The sequence below is a fragment of the Mya arenaria genome, chromosome 4 (assembly GCF_026914265.1).
Source record: "Mya arenaria isolate MELC-2E11 chromosome 4, ASM2691426v1".
NCBI classification, from domain to species: Eukaryota; Metazoa; Mollusca; class Bivalvia; order Myida; family Myidae; genus Mya; species Mya arenaria.
The window spans coordinates 18,184,070-18,209,978 of NC_069125.1; the positions used below are offsets into that span (position 1 = coordinate 18,184,070).

Sequence of the window (25,909 nt, forward strand, 5' to 3'; positions counted from 1 at the left end):
ATCTCTTTACAAGTAAAGTGTAAATGTCTTTAGGACCATCTCTTTAAAGGCAAATTTTAATTAGCTTTATGGCTATCTCTATATAGGCAAATTGTAATAGTCTTGACGGCCATCTTTTATTAAGCAAATTTTAATAAGCTTTAGGACTATATCTTTATAAGCAAATTGTAATTCTCTTGAAGACTATCTCTTTAGAATTGTCCCTGTTGTTTGCATAATGTATAATTGAACGTGCTACACTCGAAATTCACAATGCTTTAGTTTTTGTGTAATTTGTGACGTCGCTTGTCTCTCGTCGAGCGGCTGTTATGCCTTTAAGCAGTCGTAGACAACTAGGCTTGTCCCTGTATTTACCAATTGCCATAAACAGTCGAAACGCGGTCTGTCGGTATGTTCTGTTTGTTTAGAACTTTTGTTCAAATGAGTTGTGTTTAGCCATACACTTTTGTATGTCGGTTAAATCGATGATCTGCTATCTCAAAGTACGACCTCGACATAGCGAGTTTTGACTGTATAATATATATATATATATATATATATATATATATATATATATATATATCAAAACATTATATACAAAGTAGTTCAGAGGATAAGCATGTTAAAAATAAATTGCATTGCATTATTAAAGTCTTATCTATCAGGTAAAATATTAGAGAAATGTAATTGGATTAAAAAGGACTGTGCATATACAACATCCAGAAGATATGATTAAGAACAAGTCCCATAAAATTGGGGGTATATACAAGTTCCAAACCAAGTCCAACAGAAGGGTGGCAGATCGCAAGTGATTTTTCGCCCGGAAAACGGCGATTGGATACTTTTCTAATAGTATCGACATTATGTAGAAATGCGTAGAATAATTGTAAACAGATATGTAAAATAACTATATAATAGTATTGCGTATTTAAATAAACAAATGTATATCTTTCTATGTACAAAAAAATAAAACAAACAAAAAATCAAACAATAAAAAATACTTATAAAATAAAGTATTTTAACATGATAGCCGTCGTATTGTCTCACCAGAATGTTTATATAAAAAAAACAAGTCAAAAATGAAAAACCGTTCACGCATTTTTTTATAAATGTTAAGGAAGAGAGATTTTTCAACATGAACAATATCATGAGTATAAAAATAGCAGTCTCGCGTGGACTGAGACTGTTTACTGAGAGCTATTATAGCTGCATCAATGCCTAACACTCCCTGAAAACAGTTCAAATATTGCATAAATTAACAACAATAACACACACACAAAAATCCCAACCGCCGCAGTGTCAACACAATGATAGCAAAAGTCTGGATATTATCGTGCTGTCTAATGTTTTTCAACAATTGTATCATGTTTTAATAAAAACTTCTTAAAAACCTAGTTTGTTGCAACCTTACATAGTTCATTTTCTATTCATTTAAGTTGAATGATTTTATTAACAATCACCACTTCAGCACCTACAGTGCTTTGATTTCTAATACTACTAGTATATTTCCATCATTCGGAACACTTCGGCCATTTTCCATCGAAAACAACCTCGGATGTATGCCATCGGAAATCAGTAGAAGTAGTTCTAAAAAATCAAAATATCATTATTAATTAATTGTAGTGTTTTAAAGTGTTTTTTTGTACTGCTAAAGTCCTTTGGTTTAACTGTTATATTAAGATCACAAACCGATCTACTTGCAGCCGCGTAGTTATTAAATGTAAAGAGTTCCGATTGTATTTCCATTTAGTCAAGGTACATCGATGCTTCTAATAACCATTTGATGGAATTGTATTCAATCTTCCCCTCTGGTATCCATTGTTACCGCGGTGAGTATCATGAGGATTTGTGATCCTTTTCTCTGGAACCGATCTACTGGAAAGAGCAGGCGAAATATCAACGTCTTTATGCGTTCTTCTTGACCGGTGTTTAGTGTGTTTGTCCGTCTGTGTGTGTGGATCATACCGAATGTTGTCATCCTCTTCGTCGTCACTATCGTAACGGTTAGAAACGAACCGGCTCCTGAGATTTGGAAGCTTAAACGGCAAGCTGGAAAAAAGAATGGGTCGTCATTTAAGAATAAGCGGACACTCTTAATGAACATGTAAAGGCGTGTGTTTATGTGCTTAAAGCATGTGTGTGTGTGTGCGTGCGTGCGTGCGTGCGTGCGTGCGTGCGTGCGTGCGAAACACCGTTTTTTCTTCGCACCTTCTTTCAAATTAAACACGGTATCCTTCATGTGAACATTGTTTTCGATATTTATTCATCCTTTTCGGTAAATTAAAACAATTGTATTAATTGTGGTACATATTATTTGGGAGTAAGAGTGCATCTTTAATATAACAGAAGAAAACAAAAGCTGTTCTTACTCGTAAGGTTTCTTGTCCAGATAGTCTTCATCCTTGTCTGAAAGCAAACACGCAGCGTCGTGAGGCGTCAAAAACCAGCGTAGCCGCCTCTTGTCCCGCGGTAAAGCATCCCGAAGACTGAGGGAAGCGGACATGATCCGAGGCCTGGACGCGCAGTCAGCTGACTCGAAGAGATCTCTCGCTTTTTGTAAGACGGTCTGTCGCAAGAAAAATTAGATAATGATAAATTAGGAATGTAAACGAATGGCAAAATTGATATTTGAATATTCGGTAATTCTTTCAATCGAATTTTCGATGCCAGAAGTTGAAGCAAACAACATTCAAGCCCCGTTAGCTCAAAATCGCTTGTCTCGAACTCCTTGTTGGCTCAAACTTGATGTCAAGGACCGATTTTTTTAACTGAATGTAAGCATTCCCGCTTAGCACGAATTTTTCGAGGCTCGAGGTATTTTCCCCGGTCCCTCGGACTTCGAGCCAAAGGGGTTTGACTGTATTATTGTTCGCTAAAGTAAAAGCCGATAAATGCTTTGGTAATACATCTCATCTAAATACAGTTTCTCCATCTATACAAACATACTTCAGTAATTTACTTTTATAGTCCGTGCGATTTTTAACGGAATATTCAATGTAATAAACACCTGGTAGTCAGTTGGTTTTCCAGTTTGCTCGGATGTTTTATTTCCCGTTGGATCAAAAGACGACAGACTCTCCAGTTGGCTTTCCATTGTGTTAGAAAATGACTTGTGTTTCCATGAGCCGGTGAAAGGGTCGAAAGAGTACTGAAATTAAATAGTGTTCAATGAAATAGATCACGACTTGGTTCGAGAAAACCTAACGCCGTAATTTTTCTACGGTCGAAAGAGCAGGGAAATAATTAGTATCATGGTTTGAACGAAAACTGCAAACATGTTCTATGAAACTTCAGAAATAGCGACTAGAACTTCACGCGAGGAAATTTTCTTTGGGGAATACGCCAACCCCCTAGCATCACTTTAAGACGAAAACATTTCGGTTCTGAGGGAGGGGAGCAAGTCAAAAGGTTACGCCCCCTTAGTAACGCCCCCTCTAACTTGGTATCCTGGAACCGCCCCTGTACCTATAAACTATAATAATAGGTCCGTGAGACTATCTTATGTGTATACGTGAATCCTGAATTATGCTGAATGTATGATATAATTTCTACAAACTCTACCTCCGGAAGCAGTTTCCAGCCGTGTTTGGTAACCATGTTGACGGCTTCGATGATGAAATCCGCTGTCTCATTGTCCAAGAAATAGGACAAGTTCACTCGAGTAAATCCTGGTCTAAAAAGATAACATAATAAAAACTCTTTTGAAGTTTTATAACTCGCAGTTTAATTGCGTATTGTCAGGTTAAAATTCTCTTAAAACTCATTCTTAAATAGTTAATGAGTTCACTGACACGTCTAATTCTAAGTCTAACTAGAGCAATCGTCAGAAGCACGCGATCTCTCAACACGCCATTCGGAGCTCCTCGGTCATTTTCTATCCAAAACAACATCGGATGTATGCCGGTACATCAGTTGAAGTAGATCGTAAAATTTTAAATAATATTATCAATTCATTAGCGTTTTAACGTGCATTTTGTATTACTAAGGTTAAATTGATTGACAGTGAAGTGTAAATCGTCGTGATATCCATGAGTAAAGTCATTAAGTTAAACTGCTAAATTGAAATTACTACGCGATCTAATTGCAGCATAGTTAAACGTGTTGTATTTTTCTATACATAGTAAACCGTCCATAAATATCCGAGGTTGTTTTCGATGGAAAATGTCCGAGGATCTCCGAATGTCATTACGTCATCTGTCGTCATTAAATGAACGCAATATGTGACGTTAGTGTGAACGACGTAAGGAAACCAATGGCAGATTTGATGAGTAAATACTTAAAAGATTGGGGATAGAGAACAGTCGCTTCATCGAAGGTTGATAAACCTTTTTATACTTACTTCATTATTTCGAGAGGATCCTGTACGTGCTTGTTGGGGTCTTTTCTGTAGAGAAACAGAACAGAAAATATCTTTCAAATGATATCAAAATTGCACGGACAACGTAAGTTAACACCAGTATGAATGGAGGTTTTAGAGAACTGTTTTATTGTTGGTCGGATTCCATCAATAGCCAACACAGAACACTTAAAGGGGCTAGACACCAGATGATATAATTTTAAGAATATAAGAACATTGTCAAAAACTTACATAAATTTAATATCTTGTGCAGAACGCATTGAATCTTTCTTACTGATGTATAACATCGTTTACGACACATGAATCTCTCGCAGTTTTTGCGCATTTTTCCAATTCGAAATTTACTCAGGTTGTCTACCACGTAGAATCTAGTGACTAGCCCCTTTAAAGCCAGCTGTAGTGAAAGGTTAATACAGACTGAAGACGGTATCCTCCCGTAGATTAAAGCATCCCAAGACAATGAAAACAACATTCTTCGTTGAATTGAAACCGTTCATTTACAGTAATGATTCATGAAACAATGGTCAACGCCCTCTAGAGTAAATATTTTATTTTTATTTTTATACCGTGAAAACAATCACATTCTATTAACCGAGTTCTTACCGTTGAGGTTTTTCAGAAAGAAACCAAAGGTACTTCTTTGCCATGGGTTCTGAGATCCCCATAAGGTCCTGTGGAAAATAAATAAAAAATAAACTAAACCAATAAGAATAAACATATAACTTCATGTAGGGAAAACCTCTTTGAAAGTTGTTAATTGCGTTTGTTATATCGCGTCGTTCATATTTGTTTGTCCGTTTGCCCTTAGACTGATTCAATTCTATGGTAAATATCAGATGAAAATAAACTCCATCGCTGCTAAGGCCTCTGATTGGCGGACGAAAAGGTCACCAGAAGATGACCTCCTTCGGCTGAACCTTAGATCCGAATGGCAGAGCGTTTATTAGCATAATTATGCTGGTTTGCCCTTTAACTTTGGGTCTTAGTGGCACCAAACAAGTCTGCAGGGCATAGTTTCATTAAAAAATCAATGGAAGTCAATTAATTTTGAATTAATATGTAATATAAAGACTGACTGTATTTCCTAATATTGCTCACCTCCGCATACGGCCCCGCGCATGCGCAGCCTCCTCGTGCCTGTATTCCAAACACGTCGCTTAGCAACGTAGAGATGAAGTTATGGTGGACAAGCCGCCCCGTTTCTTGGCTGATGGTCAGGAAGGAGAAGATACACACGCGGTCTGCTGTATGACTCCCCATCACGTAGATAGACGGATTGCTCTCCCAGGCCGTAAATGCACGACTGAAAATATAAACAGATGGTTTAACCACAGGGGGCAGTTACGTCGACATGACATATTATATGGCTACGCCAACATTAAGTTCAAGGTCAAAATTAATAGTACATGTATTTCTTTTTTGGAAGTTTTGGTTTATATTTAGATATTGAGATGGATCGAATTCATTTTGATCTTAAAAACATTGACTTATATTTTAGAGAGTGGGCGTGGCCATAGGGTGGATAATGTCAACGTTACTGCCGCCTGTCGGTTTAACCAGTATTTATGGTAAGTTACAACAAACATGAGTATTGAAAAGGCCGAAGAACATAGAATGTATATACATCGGGTGTATTGCAATACGTTTCAATGATATAGATTTCACAGAGTTGAGATGTAACCAGAAAAGTTCTTTTTCTTAGTATCTCTTCTGAGAGAAATATAGACAGTTATCATTTCGATGAGTGACTCTATAAATAATATGTTTATTACAATTTTTGTTTTGTTTTGTTTTTAAATGTGTGAACCAATGCTCAATCCAGGAGTACAAAAGCAAATGTACGCGATGTCCGACAATCGGAACACCCCGGCCATTATCCAACAGGATTGACGTCTATCACGAAGCTTGCCGGAGATGGCCGAGTTGTAACGATTGGAATATGCGAGTATTCAACCTACTTGCATAATTCCAGTTCTCTAGCATGTATGACATCTGCTCCGATTTCCTAAAATTACGAAAATATTATTGATGCTATCTTTTCTACAACTATAACGATTAGAAAAGTGAAGTCATGATTGTGCGATCATTATTTGTAATAATACAGTCAAAGAACGTTAAAATGATACATTTCAGAAATTTCTACACGTGTTGATAACTCCATGCAATATTTATTTTTTGTTCGTCAAATAATTCACTTATAAAATTATGAAATGTCTTTCTATTGGTGATAAAATACATTTTCATGGTGTAATCGTTCATAATGCACTAATTCCATGTAGTAAGTATGTATTTAAGCTTTCGCTTCATTATTCGTTATTTAAGCTCACTGCCTCACACGTAGTACCCTTCATTCTAAGCAGCACTAGCGGATCCACTAAGCGCATCCACCCTAAAAGTTTTCTTTTTATTTCAATATAGGAGAAAAAAATACGACCAAACCGCACCATTTCGAAATAGAAATTGTTTAAATTCTCTCCTCAAACCCTCTTGCAAACTCTTTTAATCTAAATCAATTTCGGTTCTAAGGGAGAGGCGCAAGTCAAAAAGGTATGCCCAAAAGTTACGCCCCTTGAATGTCAATTCCTTGATCCGCCCGTGAAGAATGTGAAAATTCAACCTTAAAGACGACCGTAGTCCGAATTGACTCCATAGTGGCCAGAGTTACCTATTTGTTTTCAATCCAAGATAATTATTGTTGACATATCAATGGATATCACTCGTTACATAAAGACTACGCCAGTAAGAGCCTTTAGAATACATAGTGACATCCTGCTTTGGATGTCATATGACCTGTACAAAAGTTAGTGACATTTAACCTAAAATATTTATTTTCTTCAGATTTATCAAAGGGGTCACTCCTACCAACTATCTAGCATAAAATGACAATGAATTACTGACATGATAAGTCTGCAGCAATTCATAGTTATTTTAAGCAAGATCGTTGGTAGGAGAAATCCCTTTGATAAATCTGAAGAAAAAAATAGTTCAGGTTAAAAGTCACTAAATTGTGTACAGGTCATATGCCACCAAATCAGGAGTTCATTACCATCAAACTACTTTGTAGGCTTATACCAAAGCAACGTACGTACCTCCTTCAGTTTAAAGATGATTCCAGCCCGAATGGACTCGATGATGGCCGGTGTTCCTCCCTCCTCACGTTCCTCGATGTTCCCAACGTACGAATGCAAATCACGCGTAACCTATTGTAAACGTATATGTTAAAGGGTTTAGCATATATTGATGATGTTATTATTTAATTTCTAATTAATACATGTATTTTCACTTTTTAGTGAACAAGCTGAAAAATGAGACAGGTTTGTAATATATACAAAAGGTTGTCCGTTTAACGCAGTGGTTAGCGCAATCGCTTCTCACCAAGGCGACCCGGGTTCGATTCCCAGCCTGAGCGCACGCATGTGAGTTTGGTTTGTGGTCACGAAGCCGGACAAGTGGGTTATCGCAGGGTTCCCCGGCTTCGCCAGCAACATAACAGCGTGCCAACGAGAGTAACTTAGTACAAGTTATCATTACTTTCTTCACAATCGTTGTAAAATATATAATGTTTCAACTATTCGTATCAATGTGTGTGTTGCTTACAAATCTCACGGTGCCACCACCAACCCTGTCGGGCACGCTGTTTCGGAACATCCATTTCTTGGCAAGGATCAACCCTTAAACAAAAGAAGTAAACATATTACGATAGCGAACTATTTATTCTTTGTTATACAGTCGACACCCGTTCGCTCGAACTCCCAGCTTCCGTCGAAAATACATTGAGCGTCGTAAAATTCGGGCGGAAACCTTTACATTCAGTATAAAGAATTCGGTCCTTTACATCAAGTTCGAGCCAACGAGGAATTTGAGCCAAGCTAATTTGAGCAAACGGGTTTCGACTGTATGTGTAAATTATTTTCAGAACAAATTAACAATGTTCATCGGAAAGACTAGCTTAATAAAAAGAAAAACAAACCTGGTGTTCCTGGTCCGCCTACAAACTTGTGGGGACTTAATATCACAGCGTCCTTATATCTGAAAAGAAATATATAAGATATCAAAATGTGTTTTTTAATTTGATTTTGAAAAGCGAACTAATATCTGTACTAATAAATTAAGTCAGACAAGTTCATGGCAAACACTTACTCGGTCTTTGAAGGATTCATGTCGATTTTCAGGTAGGGACCTGCAATAATAAAAGAAAGGAAACGTTTGGGATGTCCATTTGCAAAATGAAACGTTTCGGTGCTTTAGTATGAATTAACTTTAATTAATTATCATATTTAATATATAAAAAAATAAATCACAAACACATTATGATTTAAGTAAGAGATATTAGCCTATTCTATTAAGTATGCATGCATTTTGAGTCATTGTTAAATGCCCATTAATATTTTCATTTATTGCCAACAAAGGCGACACCGCAGTTGTGTGTTATTGTTCTGTGGGCTATCGGTCTTCACGTAAACAAGTTCTTTCAGAGTTCAGGTGTGTTTATCAAAGGTACTCTTTTACCAGAATTAAGCTAAATCATTCTCTGTTACCAGCATAAGGCGACATTGTACTCTATTTCTAGATTTAGGCGACTTTGTACTCTATTTCTAGCATTATGCGACATTGTACTCTATTTCGAGTAGTGTTTGAAAATCGGACCCCATTTGCTATCGATAATCGAATCGAATCGGACCAAGCATTTCGATTTACTATCGGACAATAATCGAAAGTTCATGATATCAGTAAGCAATACATTCTTTAAACATAGTATCATCATGATAATTTAAATGGTTAAACCTGAGATCAGTAAGTGCGATGCTATAGTCATGCCATTTGCAACAGTATGAACTTTCCATAACCTTTTTCTGTCTTTTATGACTCAACGAAAACATTACAACACAACAAATACTAATAATTGCACATTAATTGCGAATTGATGCACACTCCATCAATTAAGTTATTTTAGCGTATTATCCATGTAAAAGCATATTAAATATTTGTGAACCAGCTTAACATTCAATAAATGTTATATTTAACATTTCATCAGAAAATCTTAATTTCATAATTATTTCACAAAAATCGATAGTCGTCGACATAGCATTGTCAGCGACGATTAATCGATTGTACTCGATTATCGTTTCATCACTAATTACCAGCATAAGGCAACAGTGTACTCTTTTACCAGAATGAGGCGACCATGTACTATATTACCAGCATTTGGCGATATTTTTGTATATATCCAGAATTAAGTGACTATTTACTCTTTTGCCAGTATAAGGCCACATTGTACTCTATTCCCAGCATAAGGCGATCTTGTACTTTATTACCAGCATTAGACGACCTTGTACTTTATTACCAGCATTAGGCGACATCGAACTCTATTACCAGCATAAGGCGATCTTGTACTTTATTACCAGCATTAGGCGACATCGTACTCTATTACCAGCATTAGGCGATCTTGTACTTTATTACCAGCATTAGGCGACATCGAACTCTATTACCAGCATTAGGCGACCTTGTACTTTATTACCAGCATTAGGCGACATCGTACTCTATTACCAGCATTAGGCGACCTTGTACTATATTACCAGCATTAGGCGACATTTTACTCTATTACCAGCATTAGACGACATTGTACTCTTTTACCAGCATTAGGCGACATAAACTCTATTACCAGCATTAGGCGAAATTTTACTCTATTACCAGCATTATACGACATTGTACTCTATTACCAGCATTAGGCGATATTGTACTATATTACCAGCATAAGGCGATATTGTACTCTATTACCAGCATGTGGCGATATTGTACTATATTACCAGCATAAGGCGATATTGTACTATATTACCAGCATAAGGCGATATTGTACTATATTACCAGCATAAGGCGATATTGTACTATATTACCAGCATAAGGCGATATTGTACTATATTACCAGCATAAGACGATAATGTACTCTATTACCAACATTAGGCGAGATCGTACTTTAATACCAACATGAGGCGACATTGAACATTTATATCAACATGAGGCAACATTGAACTTTAATACCAACAGGGGGCAACATTGAACTTTCATACCAACATGAGGCGACCTTGTTCTCTATTACCAGAAGAAGTCAACATCTTAACTTATTTACCAACATTAGCGACAGTATACTCTTTTACAAACATAAGGCAACACTGTACTAAATTTTCTCCTTTAGGCGACGGTGTAACCTATTTTCAGTGTTGGGCAACATTGTACCCTTTTACGTTACTAACGCTTTAAGAAAAATACGAGTTTTCGGCATAAAACATCGATTTTCGAACGTAAATATAAAAAAAAACTGCGATCTGATCTTTTGTCAACAATCTTATATCGCTGGTTCTCATGTATTTACGAAAACAGATGGCTCACTCCAAGACAAAACATAAAAAAATGTTAAAACGGTTCAATTGTGAGAGTGCAGCTATAAAAGTGCATGACTCATATGCGTATAACCATATTTATTTTTTTAAATTAATGAGAACAAAAGTATGAATTAACTTATGGCACTCAAAGACACTGTACGTTCAAATGAAGCGGTGACAGTGGTAAATGCAAACGCAATGTTCGAGAGCGTCGTGCTGGGTATCGATGCCTACGACTGGCTGATCGTCCAACTGATCGTAAAAAGGTAAGTACATGTACTTAAATCCTACCTCCTGCGGCGTAGTCGAATATGGCGAGGGCTCCGTTCTGGTGAGCGATGCGGGCGACGGCGTCAACGTCTGTGATAATACCCGTCACGTTGCTGGCCGCAGACATGCACACCAGTAGGACACGACGCTTATCCTTCCAGAACTAGAATAAATAAGTTTACAGTTAACATAGCTTTAAGATATACGATATCATAAAAGAAACTGATTTTCTAGTAAAGGAAAAATAACGTTTTATGTCCGTTAAATAGAAAATTTGCAACAACTTTAGCTACATGTACCTTACATTCGGGAAGTTTTTCGCCAAAAAAATCTATAATCGCCTTTTTTGCTTAGCAAGCCTAAATTTCTCTTAAAGTGACACTCTTATTCAAAATCAATACATACACATGTATAACAAACATCAATTTTGACTGATAAACCTTTAATTACTTACTTAATAATGCAATGTGGAAAATATTAACTACTGTAAACAAGATTGTTACCGTGTATTTAATAGCAAAAGGCGTACAAATATTAAATGATTGGTGAATGCTAAAGATTTACTGTGGTCTACTATAGCCTCATAAGGTAGAAATAGTGTGTTTTATGCTCATTTCTTTCAAATCAAACTCGCTTTCCTTCATAAGACCATTGCTTTCGACATTTATTCATCCTTTTTAGAATATTAAAAGAATATCTTTTTTTATTGTGGTAAATCATATCTGGGAGTAAGAGTGCATCTTTAAGCATAATGGTCCAAACTTTATTTTATAAAACAAAACATAGCTTATCATAACTATCTTTCAAATTGCTCCCTTTATAGGTTTCAAGAAGTATTAAAAAAGGAGAAAAAAACACACAATTTATACCAAAACAAAGTAGACAGCTTGACCCTGTCATTTTTTACTTAAAGCTGCACAATCACAAATTTACATTTGCAGTGACCTTGATCTCAGAATCAGCTAATTTTGGCATTAGTTCCTTCAATTTATTCATATTAGATAATAATTCGCAATAGAACAGACCGCCATTGTTTAGTAAAATGCAGAACATGTCATTTTTCTTAAACCGTAAGTAACGCTTCTGGCCATTAAACATCGATTTTCAAACGTAAATACGAAAAAAACTGCTCTTTTGGCACTTTTACTACTGGTTTCCAGAAATTTCTAAAAAAATTGGCTCATTTCAAGACCAAAAAAAGGAGTCAAAAATGAAATCCGTGAGAGTGCAGCTTTAAGATGGTTCGAGAAAATTAAACCAGGGCATAAACACATTTCGCGGTACAAAACAACATTAACCCCAAAAGGAAGGGCTTCACTGATCTATTATTACATGTACAATATTAAGAACACGCACAATTACCCAGAATTACATGGGCTCACGTGTGTCAGAGTAGGAGAAGGCGGATGAATACATAATAAATGCTTTCATCCCATACCTGTAACTCTTCTTGGAGTTGGATAAGGTCTATCTGGCCATGATCGGGTTCGTGACGAATTCGTACCACCTTTAATGGATGTTCACACGTTTGTTTTTTTAAGCATGTTAATTATTTATCGCAAGATAGTACTGTTGGTATACATCGTGACTGAGGCACGTTACATCGGAAAGGAATATAAACACTGGGTTGCTATAGAATAAAGCTTATCTGGAAGAAAAAACAACTGAGATGCAATTATGATAGCGTGTTTGAACTGTTTTTATACGCTATATTTTACCTATGGTTTAAAACGCAGTCGTAACACGGGTAATAATTTTTCAGATTTGGTGCCAATCAGACATTTTTTTTATATGTCCGTCTTTTGTCTGTGAATGTGGATCGAGATTAGGTTATTATGTGTCATTCAAGCTTGGCATTGAATCGAAAGGTTTAAAGCTATCCATAACATTTTTCAAACATATTCCAAACATTGACAAACCAGTAAAATAATCCTTAAATAGTTACATCAATATTTTTATTTATTCCATTATTAGTATGTTAAAGAAATCTCATTAAAATGAATATTTTTAAAAGCTCGTATAAAAACCCCAGTTAGTAACAAAATATACCTTGGTTCCATATTCTCTCCATAACAAAATATTCGAATGATGCTCATATGGGCCTATAAATACAGCCTGAAAACATAAAGAATCATGATTATGAATGATCATCGCTTACTGTAGTCTTTAATTCGTGAAAATAGAATATTGCCCCAGGAAAGCCTATTACTTTCAGGAAACCGAGTGTTTTTTTTCCTGGAATTTATTCAAAAGAAGAGTAGCTCTTGCGCGAAAGCAAGCCAGGCAATTTTAATCACGTTTCTAAAATATTAAAAGTGTAGATTTTAGTTCGTTATATGAATTATTTTATTCCCTACCGTTTCAGCGGCGACCCTTGGTGTGTTTATACGAAGAGTCCAGGCAATCTTGTGCATCCCTGCCGTGGCCCCACTTCCGGTGAATATGGCCACGTCGTCATTGTTTGCGTTCACGCATTTCTTAATAATGTTCCTGTAGTTGAAAGTGTATGAGTTTGTTTGAATTAATACATAGATTACCTGAAAAAGGGAATCCAATTAAACAAACAATCTTGTAGGATTTTTTGGTGTTCCCATCAGAAAACCGCTACTACCCTATCTGCTTCACCAGTGTGTGTATACATGTATCACAGAAGGTAATATTTTGCTCTGGATAAAGACTCTAAACCAAGGTCACTTTACTATTTCTTCGCCATTTCAAATGAAACATAGTGCAGTCTACACTGCTTACAGAGCCCCGCCTTCGGTATCGAAGCAAATTATTGCCTTCCAATCAAATGGTATACACACATTGTTTACTTTCTAACCATATTTTCATACATTTTCTTCATTATACATCTCAGTATATTGTTTGTTATTTGCAGTAGAAGTGGTCTAAAGTGAACCATCTTAATATTTCACCTAGCTTCCTCGCGAAACTTTGAAGCTTTGGTTTGACCTTTACCTTGCTTCCTCTCGGAATTTTCCGGTCTGTCGGGCGTTGTGTCCCGTCGTAGAATGGGTGTTGGCGTAGGTCGGCATCACCTTCGTCTGGATGTAGTCCTCGATAAACTGCAGACATCTAAGGGCAGGAGAATGGATAAGTGAGGGTACAGTGCTTCATGATATGCCTCGTTTCCGATTCAATAAAATTTATCAATAATATTTCTGCTATTCATGCGTGGTTTTTTTCTCGTTTTAGTATTATCCGCGACGAGGAAAAATGTAAGTAACCTGGCCAAAGACTCGCTAACAAGCACATTCCACTGGGCCATGAAAAGGACCAGTCTCAAGTTCTAGCCTAGACTTAGACTCGGAAAAGTATTTATATCAAATTACAAAGATTCTCATTATTCCATTCGTTTAACAAAAATGTACAACATCGAATAGTAATAAAATTCAGCAAAAAATATCAAAACTCAACTGTTAAGAAAGTTAGAATGAAATAAACGTTTGCAGTTATGCCGATTGAGGTCTGAATCAGATTTGAGACTGTTCATAATCAGTTCTCGCTGAGCAAAATTATGTAAAGATCCTAAATGACGGTTTGATATTTTCAAAATGAGGTTTGTTTTGTTCATAAAATATGTAACAACATCCGAAACCAGGGTACTCACCTTCCAGACGCCGTGTAGTCACAATAGACCACTGAAAATATATGGTAAACAAAAATGTTAAAGTGATATGGAAAATTCATGAACATCATATGTAGTAATTTGTGCATTACATACACGTACCAATTGTTGTGTTTGGTCACTGCAATGACTAGTTAGAAGAAAGAAGTAAAAGCGTCGATGCAACACGAAATTAAACGATGTGTATGCATAAAGAACATATTCTTCTTCGTTAACCGCAACGAAATGAAAAGAAATAGAAAATAAAAATTGTTTTATAACCCTCCAAAAAGGTTTTTAAAACTCACCATTTCTGCTTCCGAACGGAGTCTCAATGACGAGATCCTTGCCAAACACATTCTCGTCAACGTAACGTAAAATTGGGTTGGCGTCATAAACAGCAGACTGAATTGTATATTATATAAGTGTTAAGGTAAATATAATTTTACATTCCACGCCAAACTTCACTGGCCTTGGTATATGGTCTGATAGTGTAATTCAAATTATTAGAACATGTGTAATCCTTGTGTATTTAAAAATGCTTCAAATTGAGTTCAAATTGGGTAGTTGTGCCCGTCTGCAATATTACCTAAACACTGTTTCAGTATGCACATACCACGTTATAAATTACGTCATACGTGCTTCGTCGGAAGGCAACATTTTGCTTAAGATAAAGACTTATTTTAAAATCTTCATCAAAAGCAAAATATTGCCCTCCGAAGTAACATTTATGACGCAATTTACACACACTGTTTTTTTTAAGTACCTGTTTCGACTGATGTCCACTATTCTTGGCATTCCCGTTATTTCGCAGACTAGCGGATGTCTTCTCTCGAAGTTCCAAAATCGGAGCATCCATCTGGCGTCGTTCTTCCGACCGACCACTTCCCTTTTCCGTCCCGTAGTCGCCCTTTTCCGACTCTATTTCATTATCAGTCTCGTTTGGAGACTGACTTGAAACGAGTGAATTGTTCTTATTGTCGATGTGCGGAAGTCTAAATGAGTCGTCAGTGGAGGAACCACCTTTATGATGACGTTGTTTTTGTGTGCCTTGCTTGTAATTGGTCCTAAACTCTCTATCCCTGTCGTATGTTTCGTTGTCAGAGAAATCTTTGTCGTATCTTTGGTCTTCTCCCCTTTTAAACCTTTCTTTCACCTCGACGTTTTTGTAACCGCCGCCCACTCGTTTTCGTTGGGCTGTTGTCGACATTCTCAGCAAGGATAAACAGTCCTTTTTACGTTACCTGCAGTCGAAAATAGAGCTTTATGATTTTTACTAGGTATGAATAATATATTTGCATTTTCCTCCGTGCATGAGTTTAATTCAATTGGAATTCATTATTAAAAATGAATGCACAGTGGTTATACCACGTGATTAATTGCGTCATAAATGCTACGTCGGCAGGCAATATTCTGCCTCGAATGAAGCATTTAAAAAACGATAACTTCACTAATTCTTCACCATTTTAAATGAAACATAGCCCAGTCTACGCCGATTACGGAGCCCCGCCTTCGGTCTTTTACCAGAGTTTGATTGAAAGTTTAGTTTCTTAATACACTTTGACAAACATTTTCACAAAACGGCCGTCTGACGGAGCACTGTCAAAACATCGAAACATGTCGAAACAGGTTTGTCCAAGAGTTTGATGACAATAATCACCTTATCAAACTTCGGTTATAAAAGGAAGTCGGGGCTTTTAAAGCCGCATAGACCGACCCCTTTTGTACGTTCAAATTGAGTTGTCAAGCAGTGTGTGATAATCAGACAATCAGAGACAATCAGAGACAACTCGGTATTATATGATTATCGTTATTCAGTACGTTTGAACGAAGAAAAAAAAACCTTTCGATAGGTTCAAACAGGCATTAATACAAAAACATTATTGAAAAAGAAATAAAAAAAAAAATTAACGAAGTATTATTCTCAAAGAAAAATGTTGTTTTAACCCATAATAAATATGCTTAACAGACAAATATATAGAAATGGTGGTAGAATTATTAAACGAATATTTTAGGGTGTGTTTTATTATTTATAAAAAAAAAATATAATTTTTAAGGGCATGATTTTTAGAAAAAAAATATACAGGGCCCCGTTTCATTAGGATATCTTAGTCGTCAACCTTAACTGCTTCATTTTACGTCAACTTCCATTCCTTAAATGAAGTGCCTTTCGGCAATAGCGGTTATCACCCGTTGAACGCAACATCTTCGGATATGTTCGGATCGAGAATCATCGCATAACAATATACAGTCAAACCCCGTTGCCTCGAACTCGTTTGGCTCGAATTACTCGTTTGCTCAAACTGAATTTCTTTTTACTGAAGGTTAGAATTCCCGCTTGGCTCGAATTTTCCGATGCTCGAGGTGTTTTCGCCGGTCCCTTGGAGTTCGAGAAACTTCGGGTTCGACTGTACATGGAAATTGTTAATGTTGTTATTGTTTGTAATGTGTCAGCAGGTCCCTTAAAAATATATCAACATTTTAGAAAGTGTTAAGTGTAATGATATGTTAAATGTATTGTTGCCATTTGTGTTTCAATTTTACGTTTAAAAGTGATTTATTTTTCCCCCGTTATTGTGACGTTATTTGATAAACTGTTTCCAGTTACGGTCGGGTCGTTCTATTAACAGAATGGGTGAAAAAGAATTGAATTGCGGGAAATATGTCATTATGTACCAGTCAATTGTAACCACGCCCACGCCCCCGGTCCGGGGGTATACCGAGGAAATGGGTCGTGTTTTTTTGGCCCCGCAGTGCCGGGTGAATGCCGTGGTTTTGTCTTCGCGTCAAAAAGTAGCGGGGAATGGACCTTACCTAGGGTCCCTGGGGTGCGGGGGTATTTGGCGGGGATTTTACCGGGAGTTTGTCCCCCGTAAGGCAGGGATTTTACCCGGGCTTGGCTGGACCGAAAGTCAAAGTCCTCGCTATTCCCCGGACCTGGGGGCCGTGGTTACAATTGACTGGTGCATTATCTGGGATATGAACGCAATTAAGCTGGTTAAAGTTTGCATGGAGTCCTTCGATTATCACATCAATCCCGCAATTCATTCCTTAATTGAAACAGGGCCCACTCTCCTGGGTTTATCCATATGCTATACATTATCTAATTAGTTTTTTTTTATATTAAAAGTCTTTAAAAAATCACCAATGAGTATATATCGTACAAAAGCTTACGTATCTTTACGATAACTGATATCAGAAATAACTGCATTGTCTTCAGCAGAAATATTTGTGCAACTTAACAATGCAGTATTTATTTTCGTAAAAAAGTTTGAAAGTTGGATTTTCAAGGAAACGTAACTCACTGATAAGGCAAATCAAAATTAAAGAAAAGTAGGACAATGATTTCTTTTCAATATAAATAGGTAACTGATTGTCAACTGCCCTAACTAAGATATCCCGAACGTTTAAAGATATTAGGTGTGTCCACTGTGAATAAATCTTGAGGTTTTTTACTTTTTAAAAGCTTGATTTACAACGGAAAAAACATTCGACTAACTAGACTATTGAGAATTTTTAAAAACGTTGAATGTTCACATTTGAAATTGCCGATACGGTGCGAGAACAGTACCGTCAATTTTAATTACGATTGAAGAGCAATAAAAAAAAGCACAACAACAAAAACAAGAAACAAGACACAAAAAAACAAACAAGAATTGTCACCCACAAACCTATGAATTATCCCTTGATTTCGAATAAATACCAGGTGTGACATTTAATATTCAACCTAAGCTTATCTTATGGTCATGCACTATTGATTGCATTCACTCTATTGGTCAGTATATACACGTAATCCGATGAGCTACATCGTTCATTGGCCATTTGCAATATTCATAAAATAACCTTTTTTGTTATTCAACAACCTCCTCCTCAGTCCGTAAAATGGCACAACTATTGGACACACTGAAACAGTTTCAGACGGACATTTGCAATTAAAAAATATTTAGCTTAAATAAATTTGTTTACTTAGGCCAAAAACCTAATGGTTTGGTTAGGGTTACATCCTTATCAAAAACAGACAGGCCTTTATTATTATTATTTTATTAGGCGTAGCTGTCATCTTTTTTTAAGAATGGTGTTAAAAAAATACTCTGAATAAAGCTTTAAAGGTTTTAAACTACATATTAAAACACACATTAAAAAAAGAGATAATTTTTCCTATTTCTTAGGTCGGGTTACCCAAACCATATGTATTTTTTAGGCCTTAACAACCTTGTTCGCATTACGTGAACCGTTACAGCTATCGGACGCCCGACAACATGTTTTCAGACATACATTCGCACTAACAAAATATTATATTATATCAGGCGGTCATTGGCACTAATAAATATTAAACTAAAATAAAGTTGTTTATTCAACAACCCTGTTCGGATTAATTGAACCGACACAACAATCGGACACCCGAAAACATGTTTTCAGACATACATTCGCACTAACAAAATATTGAACAAAAATAAAATAATATTACATTAGGCAATTGAATTGTTAGAAATAATCTTATTATTGTAGCATTGATATATTCTCAACCTGTTTGTGAAAGAATGTTACTTATTTAATTACAGAATTATGACAGGATTTGAGATAATAGTAATGAACCAGATATTAGGTCCTCTCCAGAATCTAAGCCTGCCCAGTAAAATAACGTCGTGTGCTCTGTATGACATCATAGTTAAAAAGTTAAAAGGGTTTATAATTGTAGTATTCGATTTCGCTGGAACATGAATTTTCACACATAGCAATATATCTTAAAATTCATGAAAACGAGCTTTTGTCCAAAAAAAAAAATCTATTGAACTAATGTACTTATGTAAATGAGTTTTCTTTGAAATATTTACATTTTGTTTTAATTAAAGCATTCTATGAAAATATATGTTCTTCAAAAGAGTATAAACATACAAGATAATGAATCATACTACGCCTTTTATGTGGTTAAGTATCCCATACCGGGTCACTTACTTATCATGTTACGTATACATCACGTCGACAACCTATTGACATTGTTGAAGACGCCATCATAATCTAGAAAATCTTTTATTCATCGGCACCGATTTGACAGTAACGATCAATGCAAAAAAAAACAACCCACAAAATATAAGCGAACATTTGGCGCTTTTTAAGTAGGGAATATGTGGCCACGTATCTATTAATTAAAAAAACCAGAACACTTTTATAAAGGCTTATAGTTTTTATCTATACATAAATCATATGCTTTTTTTTCAACATACAAGTCAAATGAGATGAACTTGTTTATGCATTAAAAATGATTAGTATACAAACTATACGCGATATTTTGGCGGGAATTTATAGAATTTATGGCCACGTAGATCATAATGAAAATAAAACTTATTTATAAATGCTGATATATTTTAATCTGAACTCAAATCATACGTTTTGTTTTTGTTTTGTTTTAATCATATAGGTCAAATGCGTTAAACTTTATAATGCATTTAAATTTAAAAAAAATAATAGAAGAACATAAATTGTGCCCCAATAAAACTCAGGCAGCAACGTTTTGCATTCAAATTCATTCAGAGTGTACATGAATAATATTTAATAATGTGCATACCACCTAAAGTTCAAGAAGTCTACTTACTTAATTAAATAATTATTATACTTTGGTTAACTTAGAAAATGCTAAAAAAGTAGAAAGAAAACTTACTGTGCGATCGCCGATAAGAATATTCTATAAGTCCTAATGAATTTTGAGCATATCATGATTATTATTGAAATGTTTCACAAATTTCAACTAAACGTGACCAGCTTTTGACTCTTTGAAATATAATATTTATTCTAAAGATTTGATAAAATCTGATAAATCAGTCAAAACATATGGATTAATTAATCAGAGACTGAAATATTTTATCATTTGACAACTATGATGAAATGTTGTTTTATTTGCGTAATTATTTACAGCTTAATTGGGTTGTATTATTGATCTTATTTATTGTTATACGGAATGATTAAAATCGCCAAACAAAACAATCAGAGTTTTCGGTCGACGTTTAAAGCTTAATCGGTTCCGCTTTGAGTTTTTTTTCCGTTGATTTACATACTTTACCGTATTCGTTTATTTATTCACTTCCCAGTTGGTGCTTATTCAATTTTGGCGAACACTTTTAATTTTGTTATTATTCATTATAACAAACCAAATTGTTTCACTGTTGGATAGGTTTTTGCAATCGTTACAACTCGGCCATCTCCGGCAAGCTTCGAGATAGACTTTGGCTGGTAATAGGCGAGGTGTTCCGATTGAGGATTTGGGCCTTCCGATTGAAGAAAACAACAAACCAACACATCATATTTTATATGATCAACGATCTTGACGAATATTATTAATTTCCTTTAACTGTTATTCCTACTACAGAACCCAAGCGTAAGCAACATTTATGCTTCATTCTTTGTACTATAATAGTATTCTTGGCATTTAAAATCAGAACATAATGCTGTGTGATGCCCACGATCAACGCACTAAAAACGTTTTATTTTAACTCATTTTGCAGTGGAAATCTATCTTGTAATTTAGAAAGGTCTAGAATAGACTATGGAGGCTCTGGTGTCTTTATTCTACATTGGATGTCACTCACAAATAGTATTCGTTTTTGATCATTTGTTGTTGTTTTTTCATGATAAGGTTTCGTAGTCAGGGTTGACGCTAAAAATAAAAAGGTATAGCCTTGCGTTTGTGCAACTGTAAGGCAATGATTACGAAGTCTCAAATCTGAGTTCAGTCTCAATAGGTAAAATTACAAATCTACATTTCATTGTAACTTTCCTTTTAGTTGAGTTTTCATGATGCAACTTGCTGAATTTTATTACTATCCATAATTGTACAATTACTCACACTGGTTTTTGTAAAACGAACGAAATAAACGTTTTGTTATTTAATAACAGTGCTTTTCTGAGTCTGAATCGAGACTTGGACTTGAGACTGTTTTCAATCATGTCCCCTGTGTTCACCAGGCGGTAGTACAGACATGTATTAATTACGCTATTTGCGCCCGAACTCGAAATCAATCGTCCATTTCCATTTATTCATTATTTAGATTGATTAAGTGAGTTGTTTTCACACATGCGAACTGGCCAAAATTAAAAGAAACGGATTTAGTAGGTGACCCGATATGGTATATACGGGGCAAAGGAAACCATATGCATATGAAAAGTGCATTGAAGTACATTAAGTTCATATTGTTTCTCGGATATTCAAAAGTAAACTCGAACAATTTTAGAGGGGGCGTGCGTCTAAATCCGCGAGTACGCTATCGCCTTTATTTATCATCCATCCCGACTAACATATTCTCAACTTTCGTCCCTATCCCTGCTATCTGCCAAGCAACATCGAAGCCGAGTAATTCATTCTTCCTAACATATACCAAATGCTAAAATACATATAATAACGACACGAAACGGAACGTTTTTTTCACAATTTCTACAATGTTATTTTCAATTTGATGAAAGTTTGTTTATACTACAAACACTATTAATGCAATGTATTAGAAAAGGATAGAGGTAAAAATATAAGCTTTCAGCTATCTGCTTAATCCTTACGATAATACATGGCTTATATGAAATTCATGAAATAATAAAAAAAAAACATAAACACAAATAATGCTAATTGTAAAGTTTCATTAAAGTCACAAAATGCTATGTTTTTACCCAGATATTTCTTTTATATAGCATTATGTTATTAAAAGCTGCGCTCCCACAGATTGACCATTTTGACAACTTTTAAATCTTTTGTTTTAGAACGAGGCAATTTTTGCGTAATTCTGTGTAACCCATTGGTATAAGACTGCTGACAAAAGATCAGATCGCAGTTTTTTATATTTACGTTCAAAAAATAATGTTTTATAGCTAAAAGCGTTACTAACGCTTTAGGAAAAATAAGTTTTCTGGCATAAAAATAAGTAAATATTGAAACCTGTGATCTGATATTTTGCCAGCAGTCTTATATCACTGGCTTCCAGACATTGTCGCAAAAATTGACTGATTCTACGACAAAACATAAAAAGTTGTCAAAACGGACAATCTTTGAGCATGCAGCTTTAAGAAACAAATGATCAAAATGGCTATATAATTATAGTATATATTTTTTTGTTTTATTACCTGGCTTCAATAGATCATATAATGACAGTAACGTCATTATGGTGGTATTCAAAAATTTAATCCATGAAATAATAATATGATTGTTAATCGATATAAATTAAACATATAAATCATCTCGATGTTATTATCATAACAGCACTAACAAATCTGCATCCTAATGGTGGCTGGATTAACTTAATACACTAACACAACTTTGCATCTTTATGACGAATGGATTACAATAAACTAACGTTCATCTTCTTACCCTTTTCCTTGCGAAGCTTGCTTTGTTTATCACCTTGTAGAACAACTAATCATTAATTAAGAATGTATTAATTAACGGAGGAATGTCTTTTATAGAGGTTGGTTCCATATCATTCAATATAAATGGAAAGGTCATTCTATTGGTTTCCAGGGGCGTAGCTAGCCCTTTATTCACGTGGATTCATAACTGTGATTGGGGTCCAGGAGCTCCCACGGAAACTTTTGAAAACCATGGTGCATTCTGGGCGTTCTGGGTTGCTTTATTTAGCACTGGAAAATGGCCAGATTTGGGATCATTTAGTCAAGTACGCATACTGCAACTTTGGCTAATTTTGTTTTATTTTTTGTTATGAGAATTCAGCCGCGTGCTCGTGTAACGGCAGCTACGCCCCTGGTTTTAACCTGTGTACGACTTACGTGAGTTGAGATGCTTCAGGAATTCATGGTCACCATAAAGGTCGGAATCTTTATTCAAGATATGATTTGTTTTGGAATCTTATCAATCAAATATGTTTACCATTTTGCCATTTGAAGATAAATATTAGAAAAAAAACGAATTACAATTAGGAAGTGGAAATAAGCCGTGCCCTATTTCCTGAGATGCATTCATGATGGGTCAAATTCCTCTGTTATAGTGTTGTCTTCAATAATACAATGAAAAATTTATGAAAATATCATAACATTACGTGATATATGTATATATAAATATAAGACAAGGTCGTCGGAATAAAGATGATTTGACAATTGTCAAAGCGTTCGTGCACAAACAATATTTAATAGCGGAAAACAAACACATTAAGTTATATATAAGTTATGGGTACACATAGCTCCGTATATTAATTATATTCTTGCAGAAAAGGAAATTCTTCTGAAGAACAAAATTAATGAAAACAAGATACAAACAACACTTTCGGTCGGAACGAAACTGTTCGTGAACTGTTAAAGGGGCTAGACCCTTGATGATATGAACAGTGAAAGGGGCTAGACCATTGATGGTATGAACAGTTAAAGGGGATAGACCCTTGATGATATGAACAGTAAAGGGGCTAGACCCGTGATGATATGAACAGTGAAAGGGGCTAGACCATTGATGGTATGAACAGTTAAAGAGGATAGACCCTTGATGATATGAACAGTAAAAGGGCTAGACCCTTGATGATATGAACAGTGAAAGGGGCTAGACCATTGATGGTATGAACAGTTAAAGGGGATATACCCTTGATGATATGAACAGTAAAGGGGCTAGACCCTTGGTGATATGGACAGTTAAAGGGGCTAGACCCTTGATGATATGAACAGTGAAAGGGTCTAGACCCTTGATGATATGAACAGTTAAAGGGGCTAGACCCTTGATGATATGAACAGTTAAAGGGGCTAGACCCTTGATGATATAAGCAGTTAAAGGGGCTGAACAGTAAAAGGGCCTAGACCCTTGATGATATGAACAGTTAGAGAGGATAGACCCTTGATGATATAAACAGTGAAAGGGTCTAGACCCTTGATGATATGAACAGTTAAAGGGGCTAGACCATTTATGATATGAACAGTTAAAGGGGCTAGACCCTTGATGGTATGGACAGTTAAAGGGGTTTGACCCTTGATGATATGAACAGTTAAAGGGGCTTGACCCTTGATGATATGAACAGTTAAAGGGACAAACCCTTAATGATATGAAAAGTTAAAGGGGCTAGACCCTTGATGGTATGAACAGTTAAAGGGGCTAGAGCCTTGATGATATAAACAGTTAAAGGGGCTGAACAGTAAAAGGGGCTAGACCCTTGATAATATGAACTGTTAAAGGGGCTAGACCCTTGATAATATGAACAGTTAAAGGGGATAGACCCTTGGTGATATGAACAGTTAAAAGGGCTAGACCCTTGATGATATGAACAGTTAAAGGGGCTAGACCCTTGGTGATATGGACAGTTAAAGGGGATAGACCCTTGGTGATATGAACAGTTAAAAGGGCTAGACCCTTGATGATATGAACAGTTAAAGGGGCTAGACCCTTGGTGATATGGACAGTTAAAGGGGCTAGACCCTTGATGATATTAACAGTTAAAGGGGCTAGACCCTTGATAATATGAACAGTTAAAGGGGCTAGACCCTTGATGATATGAACAGTTAAAGGGTCTTGCCCTTGATGGTACAATTGCAAGGAAAAAAAGGAAATTGTCAAACAATTACATACAATTGACATTTTTGTGTACAACGCATTGTATCTTACTGATGTACCACAATCGCTTACGACACACGCTTCTTTCGCAGTTTTTGCGCAGTATTCCAATTCGAAATAACGTCGGTATATGTATCGTAACTCATAAACAGATGTGATTTAAACTGGGAAACCATAATGCGTTATTTTAAACGGGGAAACACAGATGAGAAAGCGACATTAGTGTTGCGTTCATTATTTTAACCATGCAAAGTGATGTATTATCGGCTTTCTACTAGTTAGCATTGAAGTGTCTAGAATTGTTTTGAGGAAATACTTTATTTGCCGATTTTTGGACCATCTGGTGTCTAGCCCCTTTAAGCGCAGCACGGCCAGCACACCGCAGAAGCGGTATTCAAGTTTCAATAAAAGCACTGAATGCGCTGAAAGGCTGCAGGCGCGACAAGCATGGTTTTCCTTTCTTACAATTCTGTTCACAGGCAATGAAAATCGAATCCCTAAAAACGTTTGAGTGGCTCCAAACTGTCATGTATGTCCATGTTTTACAAGCGTCGTTTTGGTATTCTATAGAATTGTGTAGGTGAAGATGCTGGGTCATATGAATGAAGTTATAAGGATAAACGTCCATTTTAGGAAGTGCGATAGGAGTGTTACTTGACGCATTAGGGCAGGCTCAAAGCCATCAGTCAATGCTGTACGAACTTGAAAAGCTTATTTCATTTTGAACATCATTATATACCTTTTTAACGATTAAACCGACTCGTTTTTGGTTTGTGCAATGCACTTTTTTC

At 35.8% G+C, this 25,909-nt stretch overlaps 1 protein-coding gene across 2 annotated transcripts; it reads right to left on the reverse strand.

Moving 5' to 3' along the window:
• Positions 1-636: 636 nt before the first annotated feature.
• On the reverse strand, positions 637-22,986 carry LOC128232585 (uncharacterized). Of its 2 annotated transcripts, none has more exons than XM_052946233.1 (21): positions 22,944-22,986; positions 15,363-15,840; positions 14,905-15,001; positions 14,600-14,630; positions 13,948-14,064; positions 13,344-13,476; positions 13,036-13,101; positions 12,425-12,493; positions 11,008-11,149; positions 8,477-8,516; positions 8,307-8,365; positions 7,934-8,007; positions 7,426-7,536; positions 6,295-6,341; positions 5,435-5,639; positions 4,940-5,007; positions 4,319-4,363; positions 3,541-3,652; positions 2,987-3,127; positions 2,349-2,545; positions 637-2,028 (listed from the first exon to the last, which is right to left on the reverse strand). In XM_052946233.1, exons 2-21 carry the CDS (start codon positions 15,804-15,806, stop codon positions 1,749-1,751), a joined length of 2,478 nt encoding a protein of 825 aa, XP_052802193.1. In that variant the 5' UTR covers positions 15,807-15,840; positions 22,944-22,986; the 3' UTR covers positions 637-1,748. The 2 variants fall into 2 exon arrangements, with proteins under 2 accessions (XP_052802193.1, XP_052802194.1); XM_052946234.1 differs by lacking the exon at positions 22,944-22,986 and adding an exon at positions 20,256-20,353.
• Positions 22,987-25,909: the final 2,923 nt, after the last annotated feature.